Genomic DNA, 27,950 nt, shown 5'->3' on the forward strand with positions numbered 1-27,950 from the left:
CTTAAACTTACAATAACTTATAAGAAGACTAAATCTCGACACTATATACAGAACACCACACGAGTAGGAAGAGAAAGAGTGAAACCCATCTCCTCCAGGCCTTACATAGGCAACATGACCTTGACAGAAAAAGGTAACAGAACCAGTTTAAGCCAACTGTACTCGGCTTCTCTGAAGGAATAACCCAAACATCATGGGACCTTCTGCCTGTTCCTTTCACGCAGAGAAGCTTCCAGGACCCTCTTTAATTAATTAGAATTAATTCTAATCACTACTTAGCTTTTTTTTAAAAAAAAACAACCCTTTGGGGTTGAGGGCATGATTATTTCAAAACATTGCAATGAAAGGAAGCGTCTGACCTTGACTGTTTTGAGTTTTTTTCACTGATTGATGCTTATTTTCCAGCACTCTTTCCCTGCATAGGAGTGAATCTATAGGCCCCCCCTTGGAGTAATTCCAGCAACATCCCTCACTAATACAAGGGATGTGTAATGTGCCTATTCATTCCCCTCTCTTCCCACCCCTCCTCTAATTTTATGACACTGCAAGATAAAAAGGATGACTACAGGAAGCTTCACAGCAACACTACCGTCTTTAAATTATTGTTATTGTATAAGATTTCTTACCTGTCCTTCACCACAGGGCGGGTTATGGCAATGTAATATACAGCTATAAAAGGCAAAGCCATTGCAGCTATTAAAAAGTAATTAATTCAGGTAAAGCCATTCTGTGGAACGGAACAGAGTAATGTAACTTCAGCCAAAGATGTGGGTATTTTAAAAAACGCAATACTTTAATTGTCAAACTGTTAAGTGGTGCATTTAGCATTTTTGGGTAACAGTCACATCTTATGCGGGGTGCATTTGGGTTATGCAGTATTCGTATTCATAAATAGCTGACAAAAGGGTTCAAGACATGTAATCATAAGACACACCATATTACAGCTAAAAGCAGGAGTTTATCGAGGGACATACAAAATGCTTGGCGAAGGTTTCACATACAGAAACTGCTTTCAGATGTTGGCAGCAAATTGCTTAGCTAAGGATATCTTAGATAATATCTAAAAGGACAACAGAGCAAGGCCAGATAGATGTGTATTTATGGTACAGGATAAAGTCACGTTCTTGTTCGGAAAAAGAGATTGAAGGACAGGACGAAAGGCTATCTCTGAAGGAGATTGGCAGGAGGTCAGGTAGACTGAGGGAGAACTCAAAACCCTTCCTAGCAGGGATGAGTAAACTGGCAAGGAAGACCTAGACTCGCAATAGTTTTTTGTATGTGTTTTGTCTTCTGTTATTTTTCCTCTTGCACTTTATTTCCTCATTAAATTATGTTACAATAAAAAAAAAATTAAATCATCCAAACTTGTCCTATTTTTCAGTGCTTGTGGTTCAGAAGGCAAGGAGATCTCAGGTCTGTGTATTCAAATCGAGTGGCATGGGATCCCTGTTGGGGTCTTATTATAAACACGAAACAAAAATCCTACAGAAGGAAGAAGAAGAGGAGGAGTTTGGATTTGATATCCCGCTTTTCACTACCCGAAGGAGTCTCAAAGCGGCTAACATTCTCCTTTCCCTTCCCCCCTCCCACAACAAACACTCTGTGAGGTGAGTGGGGCTGAGAGACTTCAGAGAAGTGTGACTAGCCCAAGGTCACCCAGCAGCTGCATGTGGAGGAGTGGAGACGCGAACCCGGCTCCCCAGATACAAGTATAGATCAAGTGAAGAAATTTGCTGTGCACCAGCACCACAGCAAAGCAATAGTTCTTGTTCGTTTACGGGGCAGCTAACAGAATGCTTCCTTTGCATGGGGGTGGGAAAAGGATTGGGGGGCGGGGCCAGGATGTCACATACATTGATAAAATGTTTTACAAGAACAGCTAGTGTACAAATAATAATAATAATAATAATAATAATAATAATAATAATAATAATAATAATTGTACACTGCCCTTCACCCAAAGATCTCAGGGCCGTAAAGACAAAAACACAAAATGCATAATAAAAACCAGAAAAAGAGAAGCCAGTAACGCCCCTCCCCCTCCAACACATGCTCAGTTGGTTTGAGCATGGTGCTGATAACACCAAGGTTGCAAGTTCGATCCCTGTATGAGACAGCTGCATATTCCTGCATTGCAGGGGGGTTGATTAGATGATCCCTGGGGTCCCTTCCAACTACGATTCTATGAAAAGAACATAAAATGTGACTCGGCTAAAGGCCTGGCATAAACGGATATAGTACATGATATAGTGCAGGCTGATCGCCGTAGAATTGATGCTTTTGAATTATGGTGCTGGAGGAGACTCTTGAGAGTCCCGTGGACTGCAAGAAGATCAAACCTATCCATTCTCAAAGAAATCAGCCCTGAGTACTCACTAGAAGGACAGATCCTGAAGTTGAGGCTCCAGTACTTTGGCCACCTCATGAGAAGAGAAGAATCCCTAGAAAAGACCCTGATGTTGGGAAAGATGGAGGGCACAAGGAGAAGGGGACGACAGAGGATGAGATGGTTGGACAGTGTTCTTGAAGCTACTAACATGAGTTTGGCCAAACTGCGAGAGGCAGTGAAGGATAGGCGTGCCTGGCGTGCTCTGGTCCATGGGGTCACGAAGAGTCGGACACGACTGAACGACTGAACAACAACAACAAATAGTGCAGTCAGTAGTGTATGACACTCAATCTCAGGGTCGTGGGTTTGAGTCCCACGTTGAGCAAACAAACGAACAAAAAATATTCCTGCATTGCAGGGGGTTGGACGAGATGACCCTAGCCTAGTGGCTCCCTCCAGCTCTACAATTCAGTGATAGAAGGTGGGATTTAAGGAAATAAATGATAGCCTGGAGGCCTGCTAGGCGACCCTCCCCTCCCCCCCAAAAACTGCAAACATCACTGAGAGTACCGCACGCGGCACGGGAGGAGTTAACATTTATCTGCCCCGCCCCCGCCGTCCCTGATTGGGCGACGGAGTTCGAAACGTAGGCGAGCCCAGTCTGAGCCGTTCCGACCAATGGGAAGCGCAGGCAGCCTCGAATTTCCAGCGCGGCAGTTTACTCTCCATCCTAAGTAACATCAAGCGCAAGGTTTGGCTTTGCTCGGCTATTTAAAAGCGGGGCGGGAAAAGTATAGCTTTTAAAAATGGTTATTCTTCGTGCGCTCTCTTTTGTCCTATGCAAAGAAGGTGCTGAAAAATTATTTATTATAAAAGGCACCCCCCCTTTTTTTAAATCTCCCTGAATCATTATGGGATGGAGAAGTAATAAATTAGGCAAGGAGGTTGGGTGCAAAGCTTCTAATCATTTTAATCTCCCCACCCCCCGCCCCTGGGCGTCTCGAGTTAGCCGCTGTTAGCAGGAAAACAGGGAGCAAAAAACAGCCGGGGCGGATCTGCCTTGGAGCCAGGGGAGCGGCTCAGTTAAAAGCGTGTTTGCTGGAAAAAAACAACACAAAAACCCTGCTATTTTTATTGAGGTTCCTTGTGCCAGTAAGCCTCCCCCGACTCTCTCCAAATCTGCATTCGGTATTAGACTTGCGCCCCTATGATGAGCCCTAGGGGAGAGTGCCCTTGAGCATGTGCAAAGCGCCTCCGCCCTTTCGGAATTGGGTTATATCCTTAAACGAAGTACAGTGCGCGGAATCGTTGCAGCTCGTAAAGCGGGGGCTTCCATTTCTCGTGCGTATACAGAGCCTCTGGCGGCCCTGCCCCACCCCAGCCAGCCCCCCTGGGTTACCAGCGCCCGGGGCCGAAGCGGAAACCGCTGCTGCTGCTGCCCACGTGCTTTCGCCCTGGAACCACCCTGCGCGCCGCGCCTCTCACTCTCTCACCTGATTGGGCGAGGGTCGCTTGGAACGTCGGGAGAGCTCGGCTGCCGCGGCCAATCGCAGGCGGAAGGAACGTCCGAACTTTCGGAGCGGATCCCGGATCCCTTGTGCGCTCCCACGAGACTCCAGCTGCAGCTGCTTCGCTCTGAGCGAGCCAGCAGAAACGCGCAGGACAGGTGAGAGCCGGCGTTGCGTGCTTATGGAAGAGATTTTTTAATTAATATTTCATTTATATCCTTCCTTCCTGCCTAGGAGGTTTGCAACTTTAAAATACTGGAATAAAAAGGTGGTCTAAAATGCAAAGGGGGAGGTGGGTTTGTTCCTTGGCCTTGAGTTGTTTCTCTTCTTCCCCCCCCCCCCGTCAGACTTCTCAGTGAGCCACACAGCAGGCAGGGAAGTAGATTAGAGCTCGGCTGGGCAGATTTGTGGAATTGACTTTGTTTTTTTATATATATTTATAATATTAAAAAAAGATAAAGAACATAAAGAAATACCATTGCAGCAGGTAGAAAGCAGTTCTGGAGTTCCAGAGCTGAATAGCCCACCTAAAGATCTGTTCCTGATTATTCCAGCTCCCCCCCCCCCCCCGCGCCCAGTCAATTAGTATAATTTGGGATGGGTCGTCGTTAAACAGTTTGGATCTTGAAATATTTGCCCATCTACTTCAAATCAACTAGTAGATCCTGCTCTGACCGTGTCCTTATTTGAGAAACGGCTTTTTCACTCTTTGATTCAGAGGCAGGGGTAGGCAACCTAAGGCCCGTGGGCCAGATGCAGCCCAATCGCCTTCTCAATCTAGCCCACGGATGGTCTGGGAATCGGTGTGTTTTTACATGAGTAGAATGTGTGCTTTTCTTTAAAATGCATCTCTGGGTTATTAGTGGAGCATAGGAATTCATTCATCCCCCATCCCCCCCAATATAGTCTGGCCCACCACATGGTCTGAGGGATGGTGGACTGGCCCACGGCTGGAAAAGGTTGCTGATCCCTGGCTAAGAGGAACCTGTGGGTTAGGATTAGGGAAATCTCCAGGCGTCTCACAAAATGGGGTGGGGGCTTGGAGGTGTCACCTGTATATTTGGGGGCTAGATGTGTTGTCCACATTATTTTGGAGGATCCGGATTTAACTAGCAACAGGTTTCCTTGCCACTCCAAAATAGTTTGGGACTGGAATGAGCTAACAAATAAATCCTGTGCTTGGCAGCTGTTGTACTAAAACAGGCCGCATAGGCAGTTACTAATCGTATTCTTAAAAACCAACCAACCATGGATTGATTAAGGGGATCCGCTAGCCTAGCTCCATCCAGCTAGAACATCCTGGCTGTTCTAGAGAAGGGAACAAGCAATCTGCATTGTAGATCTCAAATGAAACTGATAATTTTGTCCTTGCGCTTCAGGGGGAGGTAGCCATGGAGGGTGCTGTCGAGGAGCTCTGCGAAGAGGCTACATGTTCCATCTGCCTGGAGTACTTCATAGACCCAGTTACAATCGATTGCGGGCACAACTTCTGCCAAGCCTGCTTTGACCAGCTTTGGGAGGACCCCAACGTAGACTCTTCCTGCCCTCAGTGTCGAGAGAGGATCAAGCAGAGGAACTTCAGGCCAAACCGTCAGCTGGCAAATATAGCCGAGATCGTCAAGAACTTCCAGGAAAGGAAAGGATTGAAGAGGAAGTGGGAAGAGCCCCAGAGGCAGCAGGAGCCCCCGAAATTCTCCTGGAGGGATGATCAAGCACCAGTGGGTGCGGTTTGGGACAGCTTGCATGCTCACCAGGGCAACGCTGCGTCTTCTATAAGCAAGATTTCCGTAAAATATAAGGTAAGAAATTGTTATGGCAGGTGGGCATAGGAAATCACCCTGGCTCATTTTTTTGGAGGGTTCTGTGCAGCCTTATGAGTTTTCCCTGGAGTAAAAGGTCACGCAAAGATTATGCCGGAGATGGATCGAGGATTAAATTTGTAGATTAAAATGCAAACCTCTTATCCCACACGTGTGGGAGAAATACAAAAAGTAAACGCACCGTGGTGATTTTTTTAGCATAGTAAAACACATTATTGCCAGTTATTTTTATTTTGACTTCCCATAATTTTTAACAAATTGTCTCCAATTTTTTTAAAAAAAAATAAAAACTGACCCCCCCCCCCATGTCCCCTCTATTTTTCTCCCTTCTTTGCTGTTCCCAATACAATAACTTTTCCAACTATCATTTCAAAATACATTCATCCCATCGCCCTACATGGCTGGGGAAAACCAATCCCAAAATCAAATCAATCCAAGAGGTAAACAGTAAGAAAAAAATAGGTTTTTAAGTAAAACTCTGAAGTCTTGAGCTCAACAGAGGCAAAGTAATTGGAAAAAAATTAAAATGGGAAACTCCTGACTTAATCTTGCCCAAGGAGGCTAAGCTCAAGAGCAACTATGAGCAGCATTGATCATGAAGAAGGGAGGAAATCCAGATAAGTATTTACCAGTACACCAGGAAAATATGTATTGCTGTCGAGTCTGGTGCCAGAAACCAACCAGATTTCCCATTAATTGTCTAACATAACCCATATCAGCCTTTTCACAATACAGGGCCACAAAGGGAGTGTGGATGACCCTCCATTTATTGATGAGCTGCATAGTTAAAGTCACTGGTCTCTTAACTGACCCTCTGCTGACTCTCATTTTCCACCTCTGCGCTTCCTTTGAAATCTCTCTCTCTCCCCCCAGGCACAATTAGAAGCAGAGAAGCAGAAAATCAGATCCGCCTTCCAGAGAATGCAGGTATTTCTCCGGGCGAAACAGCGTCTCTGGCTAGGTGAGCTGGGAGATCTGGAGAAAAAGGTTTGGAAGAGGGGTGAAGGAAACTTTGCCGAACTCTCCGGGGAGCTTTCCCGACTCAGGAACCTGATCGTGGCGATGGAGGCGAGAAACCTGCAGCCGTCGTACGACGCCTTCCAGCCCGCAAAGGAATCCCTCCAGGTGAGGCTTAATTCAAGGTCTCTTGAATGAAAAAGGCATGAACCTGTGTCCATCCATTTGTTTTCCACAAGCTGGTAGGGGTGGGGAATCCTCACTAGAACGAAAAATAGCCCACTGTTTTTTTTCCTGCCTGTGTAATTGACACCCATTTTTTATTTTTTATTTTTCAGGACATCAGAAGAGCCTTAATGAGGTATGTGGCTCTCTCTCTTTCTCTCTCTCTCTCTCTCTCTCTCTCTCTCTCTCACACACACACACACACACACACACACACCACCATTCTGGCGGGGTGGTCCTGAGATCGATGGTGTCATGGGGCTTGTTTTCACCTGCACAGTGTGCAATTAAACCACGTGTGTTCCCACCAGCTGTTTATCGGGGCTTCAAAGTGCTCTGCGTGGCCTGTTTGCACCCGTGGCTTAACCGCACATCTGTTGATGTTTGCTTTGTAATAAGAAAAATCCTGCCCTTATTCCCTTATGGGGTACACAAGAGCCCTTGCGAAGTCCTTTGCAGGTTCTCCGTTGGTAGGAGTAAAAAACAGAGGCCAACCAGAGAAGATTGAGAAGCAAAGCAGCTAGTAAGCCTGATTTTTATTGAAGCTGTTGCGACAGCAGTGATTTTCAGGGGAAAAGACCCAGAACAATGCAGGCATGCTCTTATAAAGACATTTCAAAATCCCTCCTGGAGTCTAGCCCACTCCCAGAAACATCAATCCAACAAACAGAAGAGATGTAACCCAAGGTAACTTGGGAATTTTCCACACCTGTGCCATCTCTCCTTGACCCCTCCCAGACACATTTCTGCAAAACAAAAGGTTTCCTGCCCTGGTTGGTAGGGCTAATGGCTGTCCTTTGTGAGGGAAATGGCCCATATCTGGCACTCCAGACTTCTCACCTCCTCCCAAGTCTCACCTCCTCCCAGCAGATGAAAACACTTGGCCAGCTAGGATCAAAATGGAGTGAGGCCTGTCTTCCTGTGCTGTTTTCAGACATGTGGCCTTACTTGGTTGGTACATTAATAACAATTATTATATATGAAAGACCTTAAAATTCTTACAGCAGCTTCATCCTTTGACACTCGTATTTTGTTCTCGGCGCTGGGTCTTTGCGTCCCTTCCTTGCAAGCTTCCTAGGCAATTTTTACAACCGATCTAGACGGGTTTTCCTCCAGGGTGGGCGGGTGATAGTGGAGGAAATATATAAAGGAGGCTGTCCCTGTTCGGAATGAATTTGACCGGATTAGAAGCAGTAGGGCTCAAAAGATCTCGGGCTGCAAAACGGTAGCTTAGGGCACCTTTCTGATAAGAGTTTAACGTTTAACGTTCCGAGAGCTGTAGTCTGCTGCTGTTTTTTAAACCTGACCGCATTCCCTTCCAGATGTGAGAAGAACGCATCCGAGCACGAATCAGACCTTTCTCACTGGTGGGGCGAGACGCTCAAAATCGCCGCGGAGAAAAGCTCTGCGCTGGAAAAGGCTACGGAGAACTATAAAGGTACCGCCAAAAAGGTTGTGAGAGTGCTCCAGCTGCAGGCCGAGCGCAAAGAAAGCGAGGCTTAAAAACAAGATGTGAGGCTTAAATGCACTATTGCAGTGCTTCCCAAACTTGGGTCTCCAGCAGTTTTTGGACTACAACTCCCATCATCCCTAGCTGGCAAGACAAGTGGTCAGGGATGATGGGAACTGTAGTCCCAAAACAGCTGGAGATCCAAGTTTGGGAGACGCTGCACTATTGCTTCCAAGCTTACACAGGCAATTAAGAAAAGGTGTTTCCGAAATATTTGATCTCTGGTTTTAAGTACGAAATTGCTTCAGCGTTTTTGTTGTTGTTCAGTCGTTCAGTCGTGTCCGACTCTTCGTGACCCCATGGACCAGAGCACTCCAGGCACGCCTATCCTTCACTGCCCCCCGCAGTTTGGCCAAACTCATGTTAGTAGCTTCGAGAACACTGTCCAACCATCTCATCCTCTGTCGTCCCCTTCTCCTTGTGCCCTCCATCCTTCCCAACATCAGGGTCTTTCCTACAAATATTTTTATAAGTAAACACAAATAAGTGCTGATCTAATAGCACAGTCCTATACGTGTCTGCTCAGAAGTAAACCCCACTGAATTTAATGGCATTTAATCCCGTTTAAGGGAGTGTGCGTCTACAACCTGAATGAAAGTGCTGAGATTCTTTGTTTGCTTGTATATATATTATCTGATTAATTTTTTTCTGTCTTCTACATCAGCATCTCTGGAACAAGTTCAAGACACAGGTAATTCTCTCAAGACATTTTTGAGGGAAGATGGGTGTTTGGAGGAGCCGCTCAGCTGCATCTAGGAAGCTGCAGCAATGAATCCATTCAACAGAAAATCAATTAGAATGCTAAATTTGCATTTCTCTCCCCCCTGTTACGGTAGGAGAACAGGTATAACAAAGTATACCGAATGTAAAATAGCACTCAGCGATTCAAAGCAGATAGAATCCAGTGCACAGAACCTATACCCTAGTGCTCTCTTCCCATCCCTGCCCCAGCCTCTCTCCCAAACTTTGGTCTCCCGCTGTTTTTGGGACTACAACTCCCATCATCCCTAGCTAGCAGGACCAGTGGTTAGGGATGATGGGAATTGTAGTCCCAAAAACAGCAGGAGACGCAAGTTTGGGTAACGCTGCTCCTCTATAGCTTAGCACTCTTGTCTGTTTACTGGGGTTAGGGCTTTGCGGTTTCACCCTCTCGCCGCCACCACCACCCTCTGGTAAGCAGCTGTGACGTCAATGCCGGGAGACTGTGTCTGTGGCTCCACCTCGCCCAGTGAGCCGCTCCTGGATTTCTCCAGGCAGAAACCCTGGGGTGGGAGCTGGTATCCTTAGCACAGGAGCCCTGCTCTCCTGCTTGTGTCGGTGCCGCACTAGGAAACCAGACAGACCGCCTGAATAAGGCTGTGTGCCTGCCAGCTCACCCGCCCCGTTCTTGCTAATATCGGCCATGTTAGCTTCCTCGTACAGGAAAGCACAGGTAGTTTCCTCGTTCCGGATTCATCTGTAGCTGCAGCACCACGAGGGCCGGTTGGCAGAGCAAGTTGAGTGTCCATTTTGGGGGGAAAGGACCAGAAACTAGGCATGGGTCCCCTTTTGCTCCCACTTGCGCTTGTGGCTGAAACAAAAGTTGTGGCCTTTTCACTTTTTCCCTTCACTGCAGCAAGCCCTGAATAGAACTTAATTTCGGAGCATAGCTGTCAAGTTTCGGATTTGAAAATAAGGGATCAGCAGTCTCACCTATCCCGGGGGCAGTCACATGTCAGTGGTGGGCGGAGTCAGAAGCAAAAGTGGGCGGAGCATCAATGTGAACTCCAAGCGGCCTCGGGCTTGGAGCGGAGCAAATAGGAGGGCAGCCAGCAAAGAGGAGGGCAGCCATGTGCCCCATGTCTTCTTGTCTGATCCCATCAAAACAGGACAGGAAGCAGCAGCTGCTCAAAGGCAGCCAGGCTCCACCCGCCAGCTAACCCTATTGGCCGGCTGAGGGGCTCAGCGGCAACGGATAGGGGCTGGTGCAGGGGGAGGAATACACCCCCCTGTAAGCACGGGAAACGGCTCCCACTTGCTTTGAGGGCTGAGGCTTTTCTCTCCAAGTAGGCAAGGTCTTCCCACCCAGTCCCTGGCCAGCAGGGGAGGAGCTGCTTCCATTAAAAACGGGAAATTTAAGGGAAATGAAAAAATAAGGGAGAGCAGCGGGAAACTGCTCGAAATAAGGGAGAATCCTGGGGAAAAGGGGATACTTGACAGCACTGTTTCGGAGCAGAATCGTGGAGCAGGGACAGACAGCTTTTGAAGGGAGTTGGTGCTTCTTGCAGTTACTGTTTCATAATTATAGTAATATTTATATCGAAAGATCCTAGGGTGTTGTACAACATTAAATACATTTTACGAAACACAATACAAAGCATAATGACAGCAGAAAAGCATAATAATAATAGTAACAACAACAACAGGTCCCTGTTCCCCCTGAGCTTTAACAGACCAGAGTATTTAATGGTCAAAGGCCTGGGTAAAAAGGAATGTTTTTGCCTGGTGCCTGTAATGATGGCACTAGGTGAGGCTCCCTTAGTGAAGGAAATGATCTTGGAACATGGAGATCACACAGGAAAATAAAGTAAACCATTTCATATCTCAGAAGGTGGTGGGCTTCCCTTCCTTAGAGCTATTTAAACAATTGGATGGGCACCTGTCATGGATGCTTTAGTCAAGATTCCTGTGTTGCAGGGGGTTGGACTAGATGACCCTCAGGGCGGGGTCTCTTCTAACTACAATTCTTTGAGAGGGTTTGTTTTGGTTTTAGTGCTAATCTGTCTCTAAACCTGTCACTCTTTCCTCCCTGCAACAGCTCCTCTGATGCAAGACCTGAACAAAGGTAACTCGGGGAATGATTTGGATAACTTGGGGGGTGGGAGAGACTGGATGATTCTTAGGACCAGAAGAGGGCTGAAATGGGTGGAGCAGCAGCAGGCTTCACGAAGGCTCAGTCTCAGATTGCTTGGGGGGGAAACGCTGGAGAGGAGAGAACTTAGAAGGCTGTGGGTGTTGGGTGATAACGCTGAGGCCTGGTGCCTCCCCCCAACGCAGCGTCGCCCGGGATTCATCACTCCGGTCTCCCGTCATATCCAGGGACATGAGCACACGATTAGCAGAGTTCAAAACAGAAGCTCAGCCTTGAGGAGTAACGTCTAAGCCTAATTTATTGCAAATTAAATCAAACAGAACAGAACAAAGAAAACATGGCTTCTCTCTCTCTCTGTCTTTCTTCCTCGGAGAGAGAACTGCAAAAGCTATACAGAGCAGAAACAGCCTATCTCCCTTTCCGCTCACAAGACTCCAATAATCAGTGCTGGAGTGTAAACAGACATGTGACATGTAACAATCCCACACCCATCTGCAGCATGGGAGGGATGGAATTCTCAACAGTGGGGCGGTGGGGCTTTTAGTCTTGGCAACAGATGCATGGAGTAAGACCCTAGCGGGGATGAGCTGCTGTGTTCATTAGGCCGGACACCCTGCCGCTTAAGCCTGTGCAGATCGTGTGATTTACTTTCCGCCTCGCTCCTGACACTGCGCCACCCGGCATCCTCTCCCCTCTTTTTCTCCTGCAGTGAATGTCACCCTCGATCCGAACACCGCACATCCTTGCCTTACCGTCTCCGAGGATTTGAAGAGTGTGTGGTGGGAGGAGGGGAAGAAGAAGAGGAGGAAGGGGGGGAAGAAGAAGAAGAAGAGCTACAACAGAGGAGTGATGGGGAACCTCCCTGACAACCCAGAGAGATTTAACTGGGAGCTCTGTGTGCTGGGCCAGGAGGGGTTCGCGGCAGGGAAACATTGGTGGGTGGTGGAGGTGGAACCCAGGGGGAGGGCAATGTGGGCTGTGGGGGTCGCCCGAGACACCATGAGGAGGAAAGGCATTATCTACACCCATACGAACGAAGGGGTGTGGGCAGTGGGGAGGTTTTCCCGCAGCCCATCTGTGCCTTGCCAGTTCTTTGCTTTCACCTGCCCTGCACCAACCCCTTTGGACTTGGCGAGAGATCCCCAGAAGATCCGCGTGTCCCTGGATTACGAAAGGGGTCAGGTGCAGTTTTCTGATGCCGACACCGGAGATTTGATTTTCACCTACCACGCGGGGCCGTTCTCCGGGGAGAGGCTCCGGCCCTTTTTCCAAGTGAGGAGCAGCAGAACCGCTCTGAAGTGCTTCCCTTTCAGCCCGGTTGTCATGAACGGAAATGGTAACGCCAGAAGAGCGACAAGGAACCCGTGGTTCTCGGATGAGGTTGGACTCCGACTCCCATCAGGCGCGGCGATGTTCCACAGTGATCTGTGGTGGGAGTTCTGATCCTGCAACATCGGAGAGGACCGCAGGTTTCCCCGTTCCTCTTCTGCAGCTGTATAAAAAGCTAAGGAGGGCCACAGCCTAAATGGCAGGATTTCCAGTTCCTCATCACAGATCTTGGAATATTACACCGGCAAAAATGCAAATGAAGTAGGATGGTTTTAGAGTCTTCCTTGTGTGGCTGTACCTTTTGAAATGACCATTTATTGAGATAAAATAAAATAAAAAGAGGAACAGGCTCTTTGTGTTGCACAGGATGATTCAGTAGGTTCAGGCATTCCAGTTGCTGTGTCTCCCGTTGAGTCCCCACCCCACCCTCACCGCTGTGTGGTTTTATAGGCACAGGAACTCTGCCGGGGGGGGGGGAGGAATGAACCCAGCCAGGAGAAAAATGTATGTATAAAAAAAGAATTCCTGTATGCCAAAAATCATGTTTGGGGCAAGTACTCTTGGTGAGAGAACCCCAGCAGAGATTTAAGGTAACAAAATATGCAGCAAAGTAAAATGTGAAAATGTATGTTGTTAGACCTTTTAAAATACACCATTCCAAAAATTCCCTATTCCTCCAGCCAGATGTTTGGCAAGTTAAAAATTAGTTTACTTACAAACTCTTCAAAGGTCCAGTTCATGTGCTTTTACAAACACCAGTCAGGAAAGTTGCACAGGCAGTAAAAACAAGTTATAAATTGGTGAGACTTAATAGGTTATTGGTACGGGAGCAGCTGGTGAGAGTCATGTTGAGCTGGAGCAAGCAGCTCAACCCTGTCCACGGCCTCAGCAGAGGTAGGCTGGAATGCAACGAAAAGCTTGATTGCCTATTTCCTTCCAAGATGAGGGGAAGTGACATAGCTAAGTCTGGCAGGACAGCCTATGCAATGGTAGTGTTTGGTGGTGGGTGTAAAACTGGGTGCCAGACTCCTAACCCCCAACTTCAGGAAGTGTTCAGATCAAGCCAAGCTAGCCTGGGGGGCCTCTACTCACTGATAGAAGAAATGAAGCCAGTTTAGAGGAAAGAGCTGCTGTGTGAACTAGCAGGCTGGAAAGGCCAAGAGAGAGCCAAGCCTGAACTCTAGTCCAAGGCTGTGGCTATGGGAGAAGCAAGACCCATTTGGGGTGTTATTACTGTGAACCGCCTCCATCATACACTCGGGTTGTATATATGTGTCAACAAACCATATATATACTTAAGATGGCACGGTCTCTGCTGTGCCTCGATTCCAAAAGGAAACAACGAACCCTGCAGCAACACCTGGAACCCCTGAAACGTCACCTTTCAGAGTTTGGGGTGGTGGTGAGCAACCGTATTAAACCCTGCATGCATTAATAAAAGACTTATTGGTCGCATGAGGCTGCTTATCCCACCAAAAAGCCCCTCTTAATGTTGCTTCCTTTCAACTTGTGCAGGGAACTTGAATATCCAAAATATTGCAACAGGCGGAAGCTGCTAATCTTGTTTTGGGATTTATCCCTCTTACCGCCAATGACACACAGCTGTTCCATCTTTCAGATTTAGCTGTCGGGGGTCCCTTTACCTTTGTAATTGAGTTCTGTGAGGCTCACTTTCAAGGAAACGCCAGATTGCAACCATGTTACCTTCCCAAGGAATCTAGTTTTGGCTCAGCTAGTCAGGCAGGACCAGGGAGGGGGCACCTCAGGTTTCCCCACCCCACCCCCTGTTTTGCGTGTGGTAGGTGAGAGTTTGCACCAGAAGCTTCCATGGGCATAACCAGGATTTAGGAGGGGCAGGCTGGGGGGGGGGGCGGCGGCAGAACTGAGTTATCTGTGACACAATTGGTCAGTTTATTTATTTACTTGATGGGGGGGCAGCTGCACCCCACAGGCTATGCCCATGGCATCTCTCCTGCTTCACCCTCAGACCCTAGCCTAGATAGTGAAATATTTTGATTTCCTTTTGAATAACACATAAACACTATGCATATATGGTGTACATTTTTTTTAGTGATCATCTTAATTGCTTTATCCTTTTTTGTAAACCGCTTTTGGGGGTTTTCCGTACAACTGAGCCATATATAAAATTTTACGAAATTAAAAAATACAGGAAGATTTCCCCCTCCACCCCCCCAAAAAAAAGTTCATAAAGATCCCATACAAAAATTAAAAAAATTAAAATCTTATTTCATATCTTGGTGGGCTCTCCTTCCTTGGAGGTTTCTAAGCAGAGGTGGGATGGCCATCTGTCACGGGTGCTTTAGCTGAGATTCCTGCATTGCAGGGGGTTGGACTAGATGACCCCCCCGAGGGTCCCTTCCAACTCTGAAATTCTAATAGTTCCTTACACGGAGGTTTCAGAGAGGGGACTCATCCAGCCACTTTGCACAGGGTGGGCCCCAGGTTCAATCCCAGGCTGGACTGGCTCAGTACCGTGGGAGGCAGCTAACTATTCTTCCCCAATTCCCACCCCAGACAGCATCGCAAGAAGGGCTGGAAAAAAGCGAGATTGAGGGGCGGGGTGTGGGTGTGTGCTGTAATTGCCCTTGGTCCGCCCCGCCCCTCTCCCCGATTGGACGGAGGAGCCCTCGCCGAGCGCAGCCTGAGCCGCCCTGACCAATCCCAGGCGAGGCGCTTTCTAATTTTCAGAGGGACTAGCGCCTTTCCCCGCCCCGCTTTTGGTTTATCTCCCATTCACAGCCTTGAGAAAGCAGCGCTCGCTCTGCAAGCGGAAAAGCTAAGGTGATGGTTTTGTATATATAGCAGGGCTGTAAGAAGCGAGAGCCTTTTCTGGGGTGGGGGGGGGGGTTGCTGGGTTTGGGTGGTCCCCCCTGTCCTGAGCACAAAACAAGCCACCTTAGAAATATTAGAGCGTATGTATGTGTTGTATTTGGTTGCATTTTCTATCCCGTCTTCCCTCCAACGAGCGCAAGGTGGCGCACGTGGTTTTCTTCCTGTTCTAAAACGCTTATGTGTAATTTGATAGCTGATATTAGTTTGTTTCTCAAATCCCTCTTCTGTTGTTGTTTTTTAACACGGTGTATTAAGTGGCTGTGACCTGCCCTGAGGCCTGGGTAGGCAGTAAATCAAATACAGTCAGTAAAAAAAATAAAATGCATATCTGGGTGGGTTGCTGTTCTTTTAATTTTAATTTACCTTTCCCTTACCTCTTTTAATTGCCTTCAGGATTTCAGCTGCTTTTCATCTACCGTTTTACTGGGTTTGATTAAGCGGTTTGTAAATGCTATTAGAATGAAAAGTGACACACACAGGTTTAGCAAAGGGGCATGTAAGAGAACGAGTGAGAGAGAGAGCTAAGCATTTCAGAGTGCCAATTAAATAATAATAATATTCCACCCCACTTGAGTTTGCATCAGGGTGTGGTGAGCAGCCAAGAAAACTTCAGCGTTTGTATCTGTGTTAAGAGGTTGGAGGCAAAACGAGGGAAGGCAGGAAGGCGGGGCATTGCTGTTTCAATGTTACAGGTAGGTAGCCTTGTTGGTCTGCCATAGTCAAAACAAAATAAAAAAAATCCTTCCAGTAGCACCTTAGAGACCAACTAAGTTTGTTCTTGGTATGAGCTTGCATGCACATGAAAGCTCATACCAAGAACAAACTTAGTTGGTCTCTAAGGTGCTACTGGAAGGATTTTTTTATTTTATTTTGTTTTGTCTGTTTCAATGTGCTAGCCCCACTCCGATTCAATATTAAATGCTGAACATTAAACATTTCAGCTATCAGCTCCCCTTTCCCATCTATGGTCCGTTTGTGCCACAGCCCCGTAGTAAAATTTATTTTATTGTGTTTATATCACATTTCCTCCAAAGAGCTCAAGGTGGCATTCAGCATTTTCACCCACCCTCCTTTTTTCAGGGTTTTTTTCAACAACCCTGTTAAGCTGAGAGTTGGAGACTGGCCCAAGGTCACCCAGCCAGCTTCATGTCTGGTTGTTGGGGATTTCAACACTGGTCTCCTGGATGTCTGTTTTTATAATGCATTTTGTGTGTGTGTGTGTGAGAGAGAGAGAGAGAGAGAGAAAGAGAGAGGTAGTCTTTTAGTCTTTATTTATTATTGTGAAACAAAATATAAAATCAAAAAATCCTTCCAGTAGCACCTTAGAGACCAACTAAGTTTGTTCTTGGTACGAGCTTTCGTGTGCCTGCACACTTCTTCAGGTATCTGAAGAAAGCTCATACCAAGAACAAACTTAGTTAGTCTCTAAGGTGCTACTGGAAGGATTTTTTTGATTTTATATCTTGTTTTGACTATGGCAGACCAACACGGCTACCTACCTGTAACTTGTATTATTTTGGTATATCCCCTGGGAATTTCAAAGTGGTTTAGGCATGGATTTTGAATGAGATAAATAAAATCTCAAAAAAGAATACAGTTCTGGAGCAAGTGCAGAATAATGATGACTCTGAGGCTTCTCTTCCAAAATTGCAAGTGCTGCTCTTCCTCCTCATAGGAAGAAAAGCACGTTAAAAAGAAAAGGTGGAAACAGGAGCCCTCTTTTACCTTCAGCTTTGTCTAGCACAAGAAAAGGACAAAAAGCAGGACGTGGGAGAGGAAACCTTTTTTAAGAAACAGTTTGATTGCTAGAATTAAGTAGCAATTGGAAGTTTAGTTTTTTTCTCAATGCAAACAGGCAAGGTCTACAGATTCCTCTTTCCAGTCCATCTTAAGGAGCAAGGGTTGTGTCTGTACCTCCATAGGTGGTGGTTTGGGTGAAGGTAAAGGAAGGGAAGGATTATCCCATATACGTAAAATAATCAGAGCAGCAGAGGAGTGAATGTAGAAGAACAGGGAAAAACCCTTCCAGTAGCACCTTAGAGACCAACTACAGTATATTCTGGCGTATAAGACTACTTTTTAATCCAGGAAAATCTTCTCAAAAGTCGGGGGTCGTCTTATACGCCGGGTGGAAAATCTGTGGTTGAGTATATCTCAAACTCTGTATTTTAACTGGAAAAGTTGGGGGTCGTCTTATACGCCCAGTCGTCTTATACGCCGCAATATACGGTAAGTTTGTTCTTGGTATGAGCTTTCGTGTGCATGCACACTTCTTCAGATACACTGAAACAGAAGTCACCAGACCCTTATATATAGTCCTTATGTAAGGGTCTGGTGACTTCTGTTTCAGTGTATCTGAAGAAGTGTGCATGCACACAAAAGCTCATACCAAGAACAAACTTAGTTGGTCTCTAAGGTGCTACTGGAATGAAATTTTTTACTTTGTTTTGACTATGGCAGACCAACACGGCTACCTACCTGTAACAGGGAAAAACCCTTAAAGGAATTTCTAAGACCACCAATACATAAAAAATAGGTGTGCGAAAGCAGTCATATATGGACCCTGGGGATCTCAGTGGGTCTCTCCCCACCCCATTCCCCACAGTTCTAGGCAGGGGAAGACAGTGTGGTGTAGTGGTTAAGAGCATTGGACTAGGACCTGGGAGACCAGGCTTCAAATCCCTGCTCAGCCATTATGTTCACAGGGTGACTGTGAGCCAGTCGTGCTCCCTGGTGGCCTGGCCTTCCTCGCAGGGTTGTTGTGAGGGAAGACCCACGTATGCTGCCTTCAACTCTGTGGGGGAAAGGTGAGATAAAGACAGGGCACCATTGCCATTCTAAGAGAACAAGGGAGGCGTTCATGGTGAGTTCCGGCACCTCTTTTTTTTCCCTAGAAAAATAGCACTGGGTAAATATTTAGCGATAAATAAACAAAGCGCGGCCTCATTGGGTTGGACAAATTCATGGCGGACCGAACGATCGACAATGACCATATGAGAGGAAATGGTCCACTTAATAACAGCGGGAGAGGGATGTTGCCCTCACGTCCTGCTCACAGGCGTTTGGTTGGCCACTGTGAGGAAATCTTGCAGGCCTTCGATGGGCCTTTGGCCTGATCCACAGAGCTCTCGCTAACTAAGCCTGTCCTTTTCCTTCAGAGGGAGGCAGCCATGGCAACCGGGGGTCCCACCACCACCACCACCACGTCATTCTACGATGAAGCAACCTGTCCCGTCTGCCTGGACTACTTCAAAGACCCAGTGACTGTAGACTGCGGGCACAACTTCTGCCAAGCCTGTATCACCCAATATTTGGAGCAGTCCGAGGCAGACCCCTCCTGCCCGCAGTGCACAGAAAAGGTCAAGCCAAATAACTTCAGCGCAAACCGGCAACTGGCAAACCTTGTCGTGCTTGTCAAGAAAGTTCAGGGAGAAAGACAAGTCAAGGGAAAGGGTGGGGTATGCAAGAACCACGGGGAACCCCTGAAACTCTTCTGCACGGATGACGAAGTCCCCATCTGCGTGGTGTGCGACAGGTCCAACTTGCACAGAGGTCACAGGGTGTTTCCCGCTGAAGAGGCTTCTCACCAGTATAAGGTAGGGAATTGCCATAGCAGGTGGGTGAGGAGCAGTATTCGAAATTAGCCAGGTGCCCGGCCACAGAGCCTAGGGCTTATCGAGCAGAAGGTTGGCGGTTCGAATCCCCGCAACGGGGTGAGCTCCCGTTGCTCGGTCCCTGCTCCTGCCAACCTAGCAGTTCGAAAGCATGTCAAAGTGCAAGTACAGGTGAAACTCGAAAAATTAGAATATCGTGGAAAGGTTCATTTCTTTCAGTGATTCAACTTAAAAGGTGAAACTAATATATGAGATAGACTCATGACATGCAAAGCGAGATACGTCAAGCCTTTATTTGTTATAATTGTGATGATTATGGCGTACAGCTGATGAGGACCCCAAATTAATAATTTCAAGTTTGGGGTTTTCATCAGCTGTACGCCATAATCATCACAATTATAACAAACAAAGGCTTGACATATCTCGCTTTGCATGTCATGAGTCTATCTCATATATTAAACTCCAGTAGCTATTGAAAACAATTGCTTACGTAAATGGACTTTTCCACGATATTCTAATTTTTCGAGTTTCACCTGTAGATAAATAGGTACCGCTCCGGCGGGAAGGTAAACGGCGTTTCCGTGCGCTGCTCTGGTTCGTCAGAAGCGGCTTAGTCATGCTGGCCACATGACCCGGAAGCTGTACGCCAGCTCCCTCAGCCAATGAAGCGAGATGAGCTTTGATGTTGAGCTTCAGACCATATTTTGCGCTCTCCTCTTTCACCCTCATTAAAAGATTCTTTAATTCCTCCTCACTTTTTGCCATCAAGGTTGTGTCATCAGCATATCTGAGGTTGTTGATATTTTTTCCAGCAATCTTAATTCCGGTTTGGGATTCATCCAGTCCAGCCTTTTGCATGATGAATTCTGCATTTAAGTTAAATAAGCAGGGAGACAATATACAGCCTTGTCGTACTCCTTTCCCAATTTTGAACCAATCAGTTGTTCCATATCCAGTTCTAACTGTAGCTTCTTGTCCCACATAGAGATTTCTCAGGAGACAGATGAGGTGATCCGGCACTCCCATTTCTTTAAGAACTTGCCATAGTTTGCTGTGGTCGACACAGTCAAATGCTTTTGCATAGTCAATGAAGCAGAAGTAGATGTTCTTCTGGAACTCTCTAGCTTTCTCCATAATCCAGCGCATGTTTGCAATTTGGTCTCTGGTTCCTCTGCCCCTTCGAAATCCAGCTTGCACTTCTGGGAGTTCTCGGTCCACATATTGCTTAAGCCTGCCTTGTAGAATTTTAAGCATAACCTTGCTAGCGTGTGAAATTGTATTTGTAATTGTAATATTTTGTATTTTGTAAATGTATTTGTATTTGTAATTTTGTAATTGTATTTGTAATTGGTATAGAAGGCGATTAATAGTAACAACGAAGCATGTGACCCCAAAGTCTCAACTTCTTGTTGAAGTTCTTCCCATCTCTTCCCAAAATGTCGCCACTTTGAGCAGGCAAATCAGAGGTGGGGGGAGGGGGAGAAGAAGAAGACAAAAGCAGTGATACTCGATTGTCCTGGAATAAAAGGGGGGGAGCAGGCAGGACGGGGGGGGGGGGAATCTGTTGCCTTGAATCAGGCTTTATTTTCTGAGGGAATGACTGGTTGACATCAGATGGGTTGAACTCCTGACTGAGCTAAATGACTTTTCTGTTCTCTTCAGGAGAGAATTGGTGTCCATGTGAAGTCTTTGAAGCAAGAGAGGAAAAGGCTTGTGGACCAGAAATTAGCTAAAGAGCAGAAAAAGCAGAAATGTCTGGTAGGTGCATGTCATTACGGTGGGGAACCTGTGGGCCAGTATTGACAGATAGGCAGGGGCCACCCACCTATCAATCATACGACATCATGGCCAAGTGAGTGACTGATAAAGGTAACGTGCAGGGCTGAGAGGGGGAGGGGTTTGCCTCTCCAGCACATTTCATGCAGACAATCTCTTGTCAGAGAGATTGTGGGTACGATATCGAGGCAAGGTGCCTCATTTTCTGTACCCGCAAGTTCTAAACAACCAGCCGTGTCGGTTTTTGTAATTCAGACCTCGCCGGCTTGGTGCCCTCCAGATTGTTATAAATAATTATCAAGACTTTTCATAATGCATTACACTAATATATATATATATATATATATATATATATATATATATATATATATATACCGTGTTTCTCATAAAATAAGACACCGTCTTATATTTATTTTTCCTCAAAAAAACACACCATGGCTTATTTTCAGGGGATGTCTTATTTTATTTTTTTTACTGGTAAGTATTGGCATGGTACAGCAAACTACATTTATTCACACAGAATTTTACTTTCATGCATGCAATTACAGCTTGCATCAACCATGCATAAATATTACTTTTGCACCAAGCAAAAGTACCCTGGTGCTTAAAGCAATTGCATGCAGTTACAGCTTGCATCAAGCAAAAATATCGGTACCCTGGAGGTTAAAGCAATTGCATGCAATTGCAACTGGGCTTCACAAGTCAGCCTGAAGGTTAAAAGCTAAACTTCCAACACAATATCCCCCTTTTCATTCAAGGAATCCCAGGGCCAGCTGTACCATTATGCAGTGTGAGGCAGCAAAGGATTTTCTTAATGGTTCTGCCAGCTCTTCCATTTAGCCTTTCAGGGAAAGCCTTTGAAACAAAAGCAAGCAAACAAAACACAATACCTATGCAAATCCCTGGCTCCAGGGTGTTGCTGCTGCTGCTCCTGGGTCCCGCTGGCTAAGGGCTGAAAGCAGAGCGTTCCTCCTGCTGCTGCCGGCTTGGGACTCCACGTTGCAAGTCGCTCCTGCTGCTGTCGGGTCCCGCTGGCTTGGGGCTCGACGTGGAGCGCTTTTCCTGCTGCTCCTGGGCCCCGCTGGCTTGGGGCTGAAAGCGGGACGTTGTTCCTGCTTTTGCCGAGCTCCGATGGCTCAGGGCTTCACGCAGCACGTGTTGCTGAGCGTTTTGGAGGAGTTTGCAGCAGCGGCAGCATCCACTTCCGGGAGCCAACCAGAACTGTGCCTACAGGTATCTCTACGGCTTATTTTTGGGGTATGGCTTATATTTCTCAACGTTTAAAAATCCTGCCATGGCTTATTTTATAGGCATGTCTTATTTTATGAGAAACACGGTATATATATTAGTGTAATGCATTATAAATGGTGGTACCTCAGGTTACAAACACTTCGGGTTACAGACTCCGCTAACCCAGAAGTAATACCTCGGGTTAAGAACTTTACCTCAGGATGAGAACAGAAATCGCTTGCCAGCGGCATGGTGACAGCAGGAGGCCCCATTAGCTAAAGTGGTACCTCAGGTTAAGAACGGTTTCAGGTTAAGAACAGACCTCCGGAACGAATTAAGTTCACAACCAGAGGTACCACTGTAATTTAAACAAAAATAAAAACAGAAAAAGAAGAATACAAAGTCCTCTCTCCATGGGCATAGCCAAGGGGGAGTGGGGGCCAGTTGCCCCCTCCATCAGTAAAAATAAATACAAATCTGTCACCCTAGCAAAAACCTGCCCCCCCAAATCCTGGCTACTCCCATGCCTCTCTCACAGGTAGATCGTAACTCTTGTCCCACTACGAAAGAGGTAAACTCTCCCATTTGCCCCTTGGGAGCTTCTCTTCCCATCAGACCCAACAAGGACAACCAATGACCCGGGGTGGTGGGATTTGTTGTTCAGCAATATCTGAAGGGCCCCAAGGTTGCCCAACCTGATCCACCTCTTCTCTCCCACTCCCAGAAACAGTTAGAAACGGAGAAGCAGAATATCATGTCTGCCTTTGAGAAAATGCACGAGTTCCTCATTCAGAAACAGGACCTCTGGCTGGACCACTTTGAAGACCTGACCAAAGAGCTGGAGAGGAAGCAGGACGAGAACCTTGCCAGAGTCTCCGAGGAGATTTCCCGGCTCAGTGGGCTGATTGCAGAGATGGGAGGGAAGTGCCGGCAGCCCCCGAGCGAATTCTTGCAGGTGAGACTTGGAATCACACACACACACACAAAATGCACGTTTCGGGTCCCTTGGAATGAAGGAGGACGATCCTAGGAGCGGCCATTTGCTTTCCACAGACAAAGAAATCGCCACTAGGACAAGTGTGTGTGTTTGGTCTGTGTAGCTGAGATCTATTTCTCTCTTTCTTTCAGGACGTTAGCAATACCATCAGTAGGTATGTAGCTCCCCTTTTTGTGTCCTTTGCTCTTTACATGGAGGAGTTTCGGTCACACTGGGGGTGTTCCTGCAAACGAATGACACCGTTTTCCTTCACTGTGTGTGTGGTTCACACTGTTGTCTGTCTCTCTTAATTTTGAGTTGGTACTGCCCTGCTATTTTTCCTAGGGGGGGTGGTTTCCTGCCCCCTCACACATTTGTTTTCATTTTTAAAAACAAGCATAAATGGATCTCTGCAAAATATGGTTCTAATATTCCTTAGATACAATCAACTGCTGTAAGCAGTTGCCTTTGTAGGGATAATATGGAAGATTGTGGCTTTCTTATTTGCTCTGCAATGTGAGAACTGTCTACCTGCTTTTGGGTTTTCATGGAGGACAAGTTTGTCAATTACAAAAGGATGCCAGGCTAGATACAATTTGGGCCTGATCCAGCAAGTCTCTTCTTACTTTAGGAGAGAAGCTCTTTTTTATTACTATTTTACATTGTTTTATGTGACCCACTTGGAGGGGTTTTTCTTTTCTTTTATGATTAAGTGGTCTGTAATTTTTATTTTTAGTAAAAATAAATTTTAAAACACGCAAGAGGTCTCAAGCTTTAAAACACCAGGCCCAGGCACTTGTTCAAGGGTGGTTCTCAGTTGAGTTAAAAGCCCGTCTTGTCCTTTAATGATACAAGTTCACGGGAGAATGGCATTATTTTACTATTTTGTATTTCCTTCCAGGTGTGAAGAGAATTTAGTAGAGCCTGTGGTGGACCTTCATTCCTGGCTGGAAGCGCATTTCAGAATCGCCGTTCAGAAAAACACTGCTTTAGAGGAGGCCATGGAGAATTACAAAGGTACAGTTTGTTTATGAGTGCGCAGCATTTACTCTTGGGTTTTCTTCTTCTAATAGACTTGCAGCGGAGCTTCCTTTTAATTGAGTATCTTTATTATTTACAGAAATTTACACTGGTTGAATACAAATAAAATACTGTATTTTTCGCTCCATAAGACACACTTTTTTCCTCCTTAAAAAGTAAGGGGAAATATCTGTGCGTTTTATGGAGCAAATGGTGGTCCCTGGAGCAGAATTGCCTAGGGGCCAAAAGAGGATCATGCTTTTTATTTTACAAAGAGAAAAGGGGGTGTTGCAAGGACCCCCTCAGCAGCAGATCAGCAAGAGATTGGAAGAGAGATAAGAGGCCCCGCCTCCCTTTCAGCCCCGCCCCCTTGCCCAGGCCTCCATTGTTGAATGTGCTGCAGAGGGAGGTTGTTTGTTTCCCTTTGCAAAAAAAGCTGCAAAACTTTTAGCTGATCCTAAAAAAAACAGGGTTTTTCCCTTTGCAAAAAAAGCTGCAAAACTTTTAGCTGATCCTCAAAAAAACAGGGCTTTTAGAGGTGCGCCCTATGGTCCGGTGTGCCCTATGGAGTGAAAAATACAGTAACACAATCCTTTCCTCTTCCACCCATCTGGCCAGAGACGTAATGCTGACTCATGCTCATTTACACACTGACCCTTGTTGATCACATGCCCTTAATAAAGGCACCTCTTGCTGGTTAGATTTTTTTTCTGTTGCCTAGCAATTCTCAAGTTCTTTCTAGAATATTCCAACACGGTTGACATTTGAAGGAAGGGAAATGGCTACAGGTGTTCTCAGAAAGCTCCAATTTCACGCTCCTCTGCAACGAATGTCGTTTAAAAAGGGTGAGAATCAATTCCCCTGCAAGGTCCCTCAGTAGGTCTTCAGAAAAGAGGCCTTGCCCGATTCTATTTCTCCTTCACACAATCTATATTCCAGCTACGGAATTTGCCACCACAAGATGTAAGGCTGCTGTCTTGGATGAGTTTACAAAAGGCTCTTGGTGGCTACAAGTCCTGATAGCTGCAAGTCCCGTGAAGGTCCCGAAGTGTAGGTGGGTCTCCACAAGGCAAGACACAGTGATAACATCAAGAACCTTTATTGAACGAACAGAACTCGACAACAGGGGCAAAGCAACTGCTTATATACATTTCTGAAGGCCTGGGCCACTCCCACTCCCAACGTGATTGGCTGTCTGTACTTCCAAGCTGCGAATCATGACTCAAGAGTTTAAGGGCCAATGGCAGAGGCCCAAATCCTGAAATGTCCTGTGATTGGATATCATGTATCGAATCAGAACACAGGGGCTCAGAATCCATAGTCCAGACTCAAGCTCAGGCAAACACAGCCCACTGAATAAATAACAAGTTCCCATCTGTAGTATATTGGAAAGTGGGTGCTTTTGACGGCTGCAGGGTGGTAATCTAAATGGGACCAGAACTGGATGCAGCTGGTGGAGCAGATTGTCAACTCTCCACTCCCTTGTGAGGCAAGTAGAACCGATCAAGGGTATGCGACCCCATGCCCACCTGTCACCTAATGTTGTAATGATGCCAGGTGACTCTTTGTGGCTTGCTCAGTAGGGCAGGTGGGTATGATTGACCGAAAAGGCTTCATGGGTAAAAAATGGACAGATACAGCACCACCATTGCTCTGTCTCTGCCCCAATTAGCAAAAAGTCTCGGAGTGCACCGGCACAAATGGAAAGCGCCTCCTCTTCCTGCTTTGGGAATCCTCCCCTCACTTTCACCTCCGTATGTTGTTGGACTTGATTACAGACTTTCAGAATAAAATGTTATTCCAAACAGCATCACCTCAGTTTAAATGCTGACTCCATAGGGTTTTCTGCGCCTTGAGAGAGGAGTTGTTGTTGTTGTTGTTGTTCATGAAATCACCATCAAAATAAAATTTATATACCGCCCTATACCTGCAGGGCGGTTCACAAGATAAAATTATAATGTAAAAACATAAAATGTAAACAAAAGTGACTGGATAACCTCCCAAAGACACACACACACAAAAAAAAACACCACTTAAAATAATTTTTTAAAACGCAATTAAAAAGCAGTTTAAAACTGCTACTGGGTGGTAGCAGTCCTTTTGTAGTCTGTCAGGCCCCACTCTAGGCCTGGTGAAGAGAGGCAGAAGCAGGTGCCTCAGACTCTGCAGATGTTCCTTCTTGCACATGGCCATTTGCTTTATGTTTGAGGGTCTGAGCAACTTCTCTCTCCGTCATAGATACCCTGGAGCGAGCTCTGGACGCAAACAACTTGGAGCAAGCTGTCAACACAGGTAACTTCCCAGGGGAGACAGAGAGAGAGGGGACATTTTAACAGGAGGTGGTACTTAGGCATTGGGGGTCTAAGAGAGCCCCCTCTACATAACCCCGGGGGCTACTTTTGCAGCAAGGATGTACGGGAGATGGAATAGCATAGGATGAGGTGCACTGCCCTGAGTGTGAGATCAAATGGCACTCCGGCCACGAACTCACAAAATTGGTTGAGGAACCTGTGGCTGTTTGCTGTGCCTCCTGCCTACATTCAGCTGAAGTTTTGGGGAAGAGGCTGGAGGTGATTCTGCAGCAGCTGAAGACTATCCTTTGCATGGGAAGCTGTGTTGTACTGACTCCAACTACAGTGGTACCTTGGTTCTCGAACGGAGTCCGTTCCGTTCAACTTCCGAAAATATTCAGAAACCAAGGTGCGGCTTCCGATTGGCTGCAGAGCTTCTTGCACTCATTCAAAAGCCATGGAAGCCGTGTTGGACATTTGGCTTCCAAAAAATGTTTGCAAACTGGAACACTCACTTCATGGGTTTGCGGCGTTCGGGAGCCAAAACGTTCAAGTCACAAAGTGTTCAAGAACCAAGGTACAACTGTATTGGCTGATCCAGTTCAGTATGGTCTACAACCAGGGTTTCCCGAACTTAGATCTCCAGCTGTTTTTGGACTACAACTCCCATCATCCCTAGCTAGCAGGACCAGTGGTCAGGGATGATGGGAATTGTAGCTGAAGACCCCTATTTGGGAAACCCCGGTCTACTCTGACTGGTAGGGACTTTCCAGCTTCTCAGGCACAGGTCTCTCCCAGCCCTTACCAGGAGATGCCGGGAATTGAACCTGGGGCCTTTGACATGCAAGGCATGGGCCTCTACCGCTAAGCCACAGGCCTTCTTCCCTGAAGCCACTCGGTCTTCCCTCTTCCCTGCAGTGAATGTCGTTCTGGATCCAAACACAGCCCACCCCTATCTCATTCTCTCTGCGGACCTGAAGAGTGTGCGATGGGAACCGTCGTGGAAGGAGAGGGAGTGGAGGAAGAAGAACGTTTCCCAGCATTCGGCCAGATTTGACTGGGAGGTCTGTGTGCTCGGCCGCAATCAGTTCATTTCGGGGACGCAATGGTGGACGGTGGAGGTGTTGGGAGAAGGAAGCTGGACCCTGGGGGTGGCGAGAGACTCGGTCGTGAGGAAAGGATGCTTCAACGTCTGCCCTGACGAGGGCATCTGGGCTCTGAGGAAGCCGTTCCGTGAAACGTACCTGCCCCGCGAAGTCTTGGCCTTAACTTCCCCTGAAACGACTCCGTTGATGTTGACAAAGGAACCCAAGAGGATTCTGGTGGCCCTGGACTATCCGTTAGGCTGGGTAGGCTTCTTCGATGCTGATACCGACGAATTCATCTTTTCTTTCCACTCGGGGTCGTTCGCTGGGGAGAGGATCAGGCCCTTTTTCCAGCTGCGGGAGAGGGGATTCTCTCTGAAGTGCTGACTCTTGAAGGGGACCCCTATCGCCCCGAAAAAACCCACCCAGAAAGGTGGTGACACACTAGAGCTTTATCTTGTGACTATATAAGGGCGGCCATTTTAACTGGTTTCCAGGCAGGACTTGGTTTCCTGAAACACAGGTTTTAGATTGCTTTCCCATCTGCTTTATTTGCATGTTTCCAAAAAGGCTGAG

The 27,950-nt window shown here is 46.7% G+C and overlaps 2 protein-coding genes across 2 annotated transcripts in view; one reads left to right on the forward strand and one right to left on the reverse strand.

Moving 5' to 3' along the window:
* The window catches only part of LOC117042396 (oocyte zinc finger protein XlCOF6-like), a 449,944-nt gene that overhangs the window by 191,884 nt on the left and 230,110 nt on the right, over positions 1–27,950 (reverse strand). The gene's annotated exons all lie outside the window — the stretch shown is intronic.
* Positions 5,229–27,817, forward strand: LOC117042983 (zinc finger protein RFP-like). Its single transcript, XM_033142605.1, has 14 exons — positions 5,229–5,636; positions 6,531–6,782; positions 6,953–6,975; positions 8,162–8,277; positions 11,147–11,173; positions 11,910–11,974; positions 12,290–12,472; positions 18,541–18,978; positions 20,659–20,754; positions 22,727–22,957; positions 23,131–23,153; positions 23,880–23,995; positions 26,237–26,290; positions 27,208–27,817. The coding sequence occupies exons 1-14, from the start codon at positions 5,229–5,231 to the stop codon at positions 27,759–27,761; spliced, it is 2,586 nt and encodes an 861-aa protein (XP_032998496.1). The 3' UTR covers positions 27,762–27,817.

The sequence above is a fragment of the Lacerta agilis genome, chromosome 2 (assembly GCF_009819535.1).
Source record: "Lacerta agilis isolate rLacAgi1 chromosome 2, rLacAgi1.pri, whole genome shotgun sequence".
In the NCBI taxonomy this organism is placed as follows: domain Eukaryota; kingdom Metazoa; phylum Chordata; class Lepidosauria; order Squamata; family Lacertidae; genus Lacerta; species Lacerta agilis.

Coding starts and splice junctions, on each gene's coding strand:
- LOC117042983 (XM_033142605.1), top strand. CDS start 5,229: ATGGAGGGTGCTGTCGAGGAGCTCTGCGAAGAGGCTACATGTTCCATC. Junction 8,278..11,146: donor GGCTACGGAGAACTATAAAG/GTACCGCCAAAA, acceptor TCCCTGCAACAG/CTCCTCTGATGCAAGACCTG. Junction 23,996..26,236: donor GGCCATGGAGAATTACAAAG/GTACAGTTTGTT, acceptor TCTCCGTCATAG/ATACCCTGGAGCGAGCTCTG.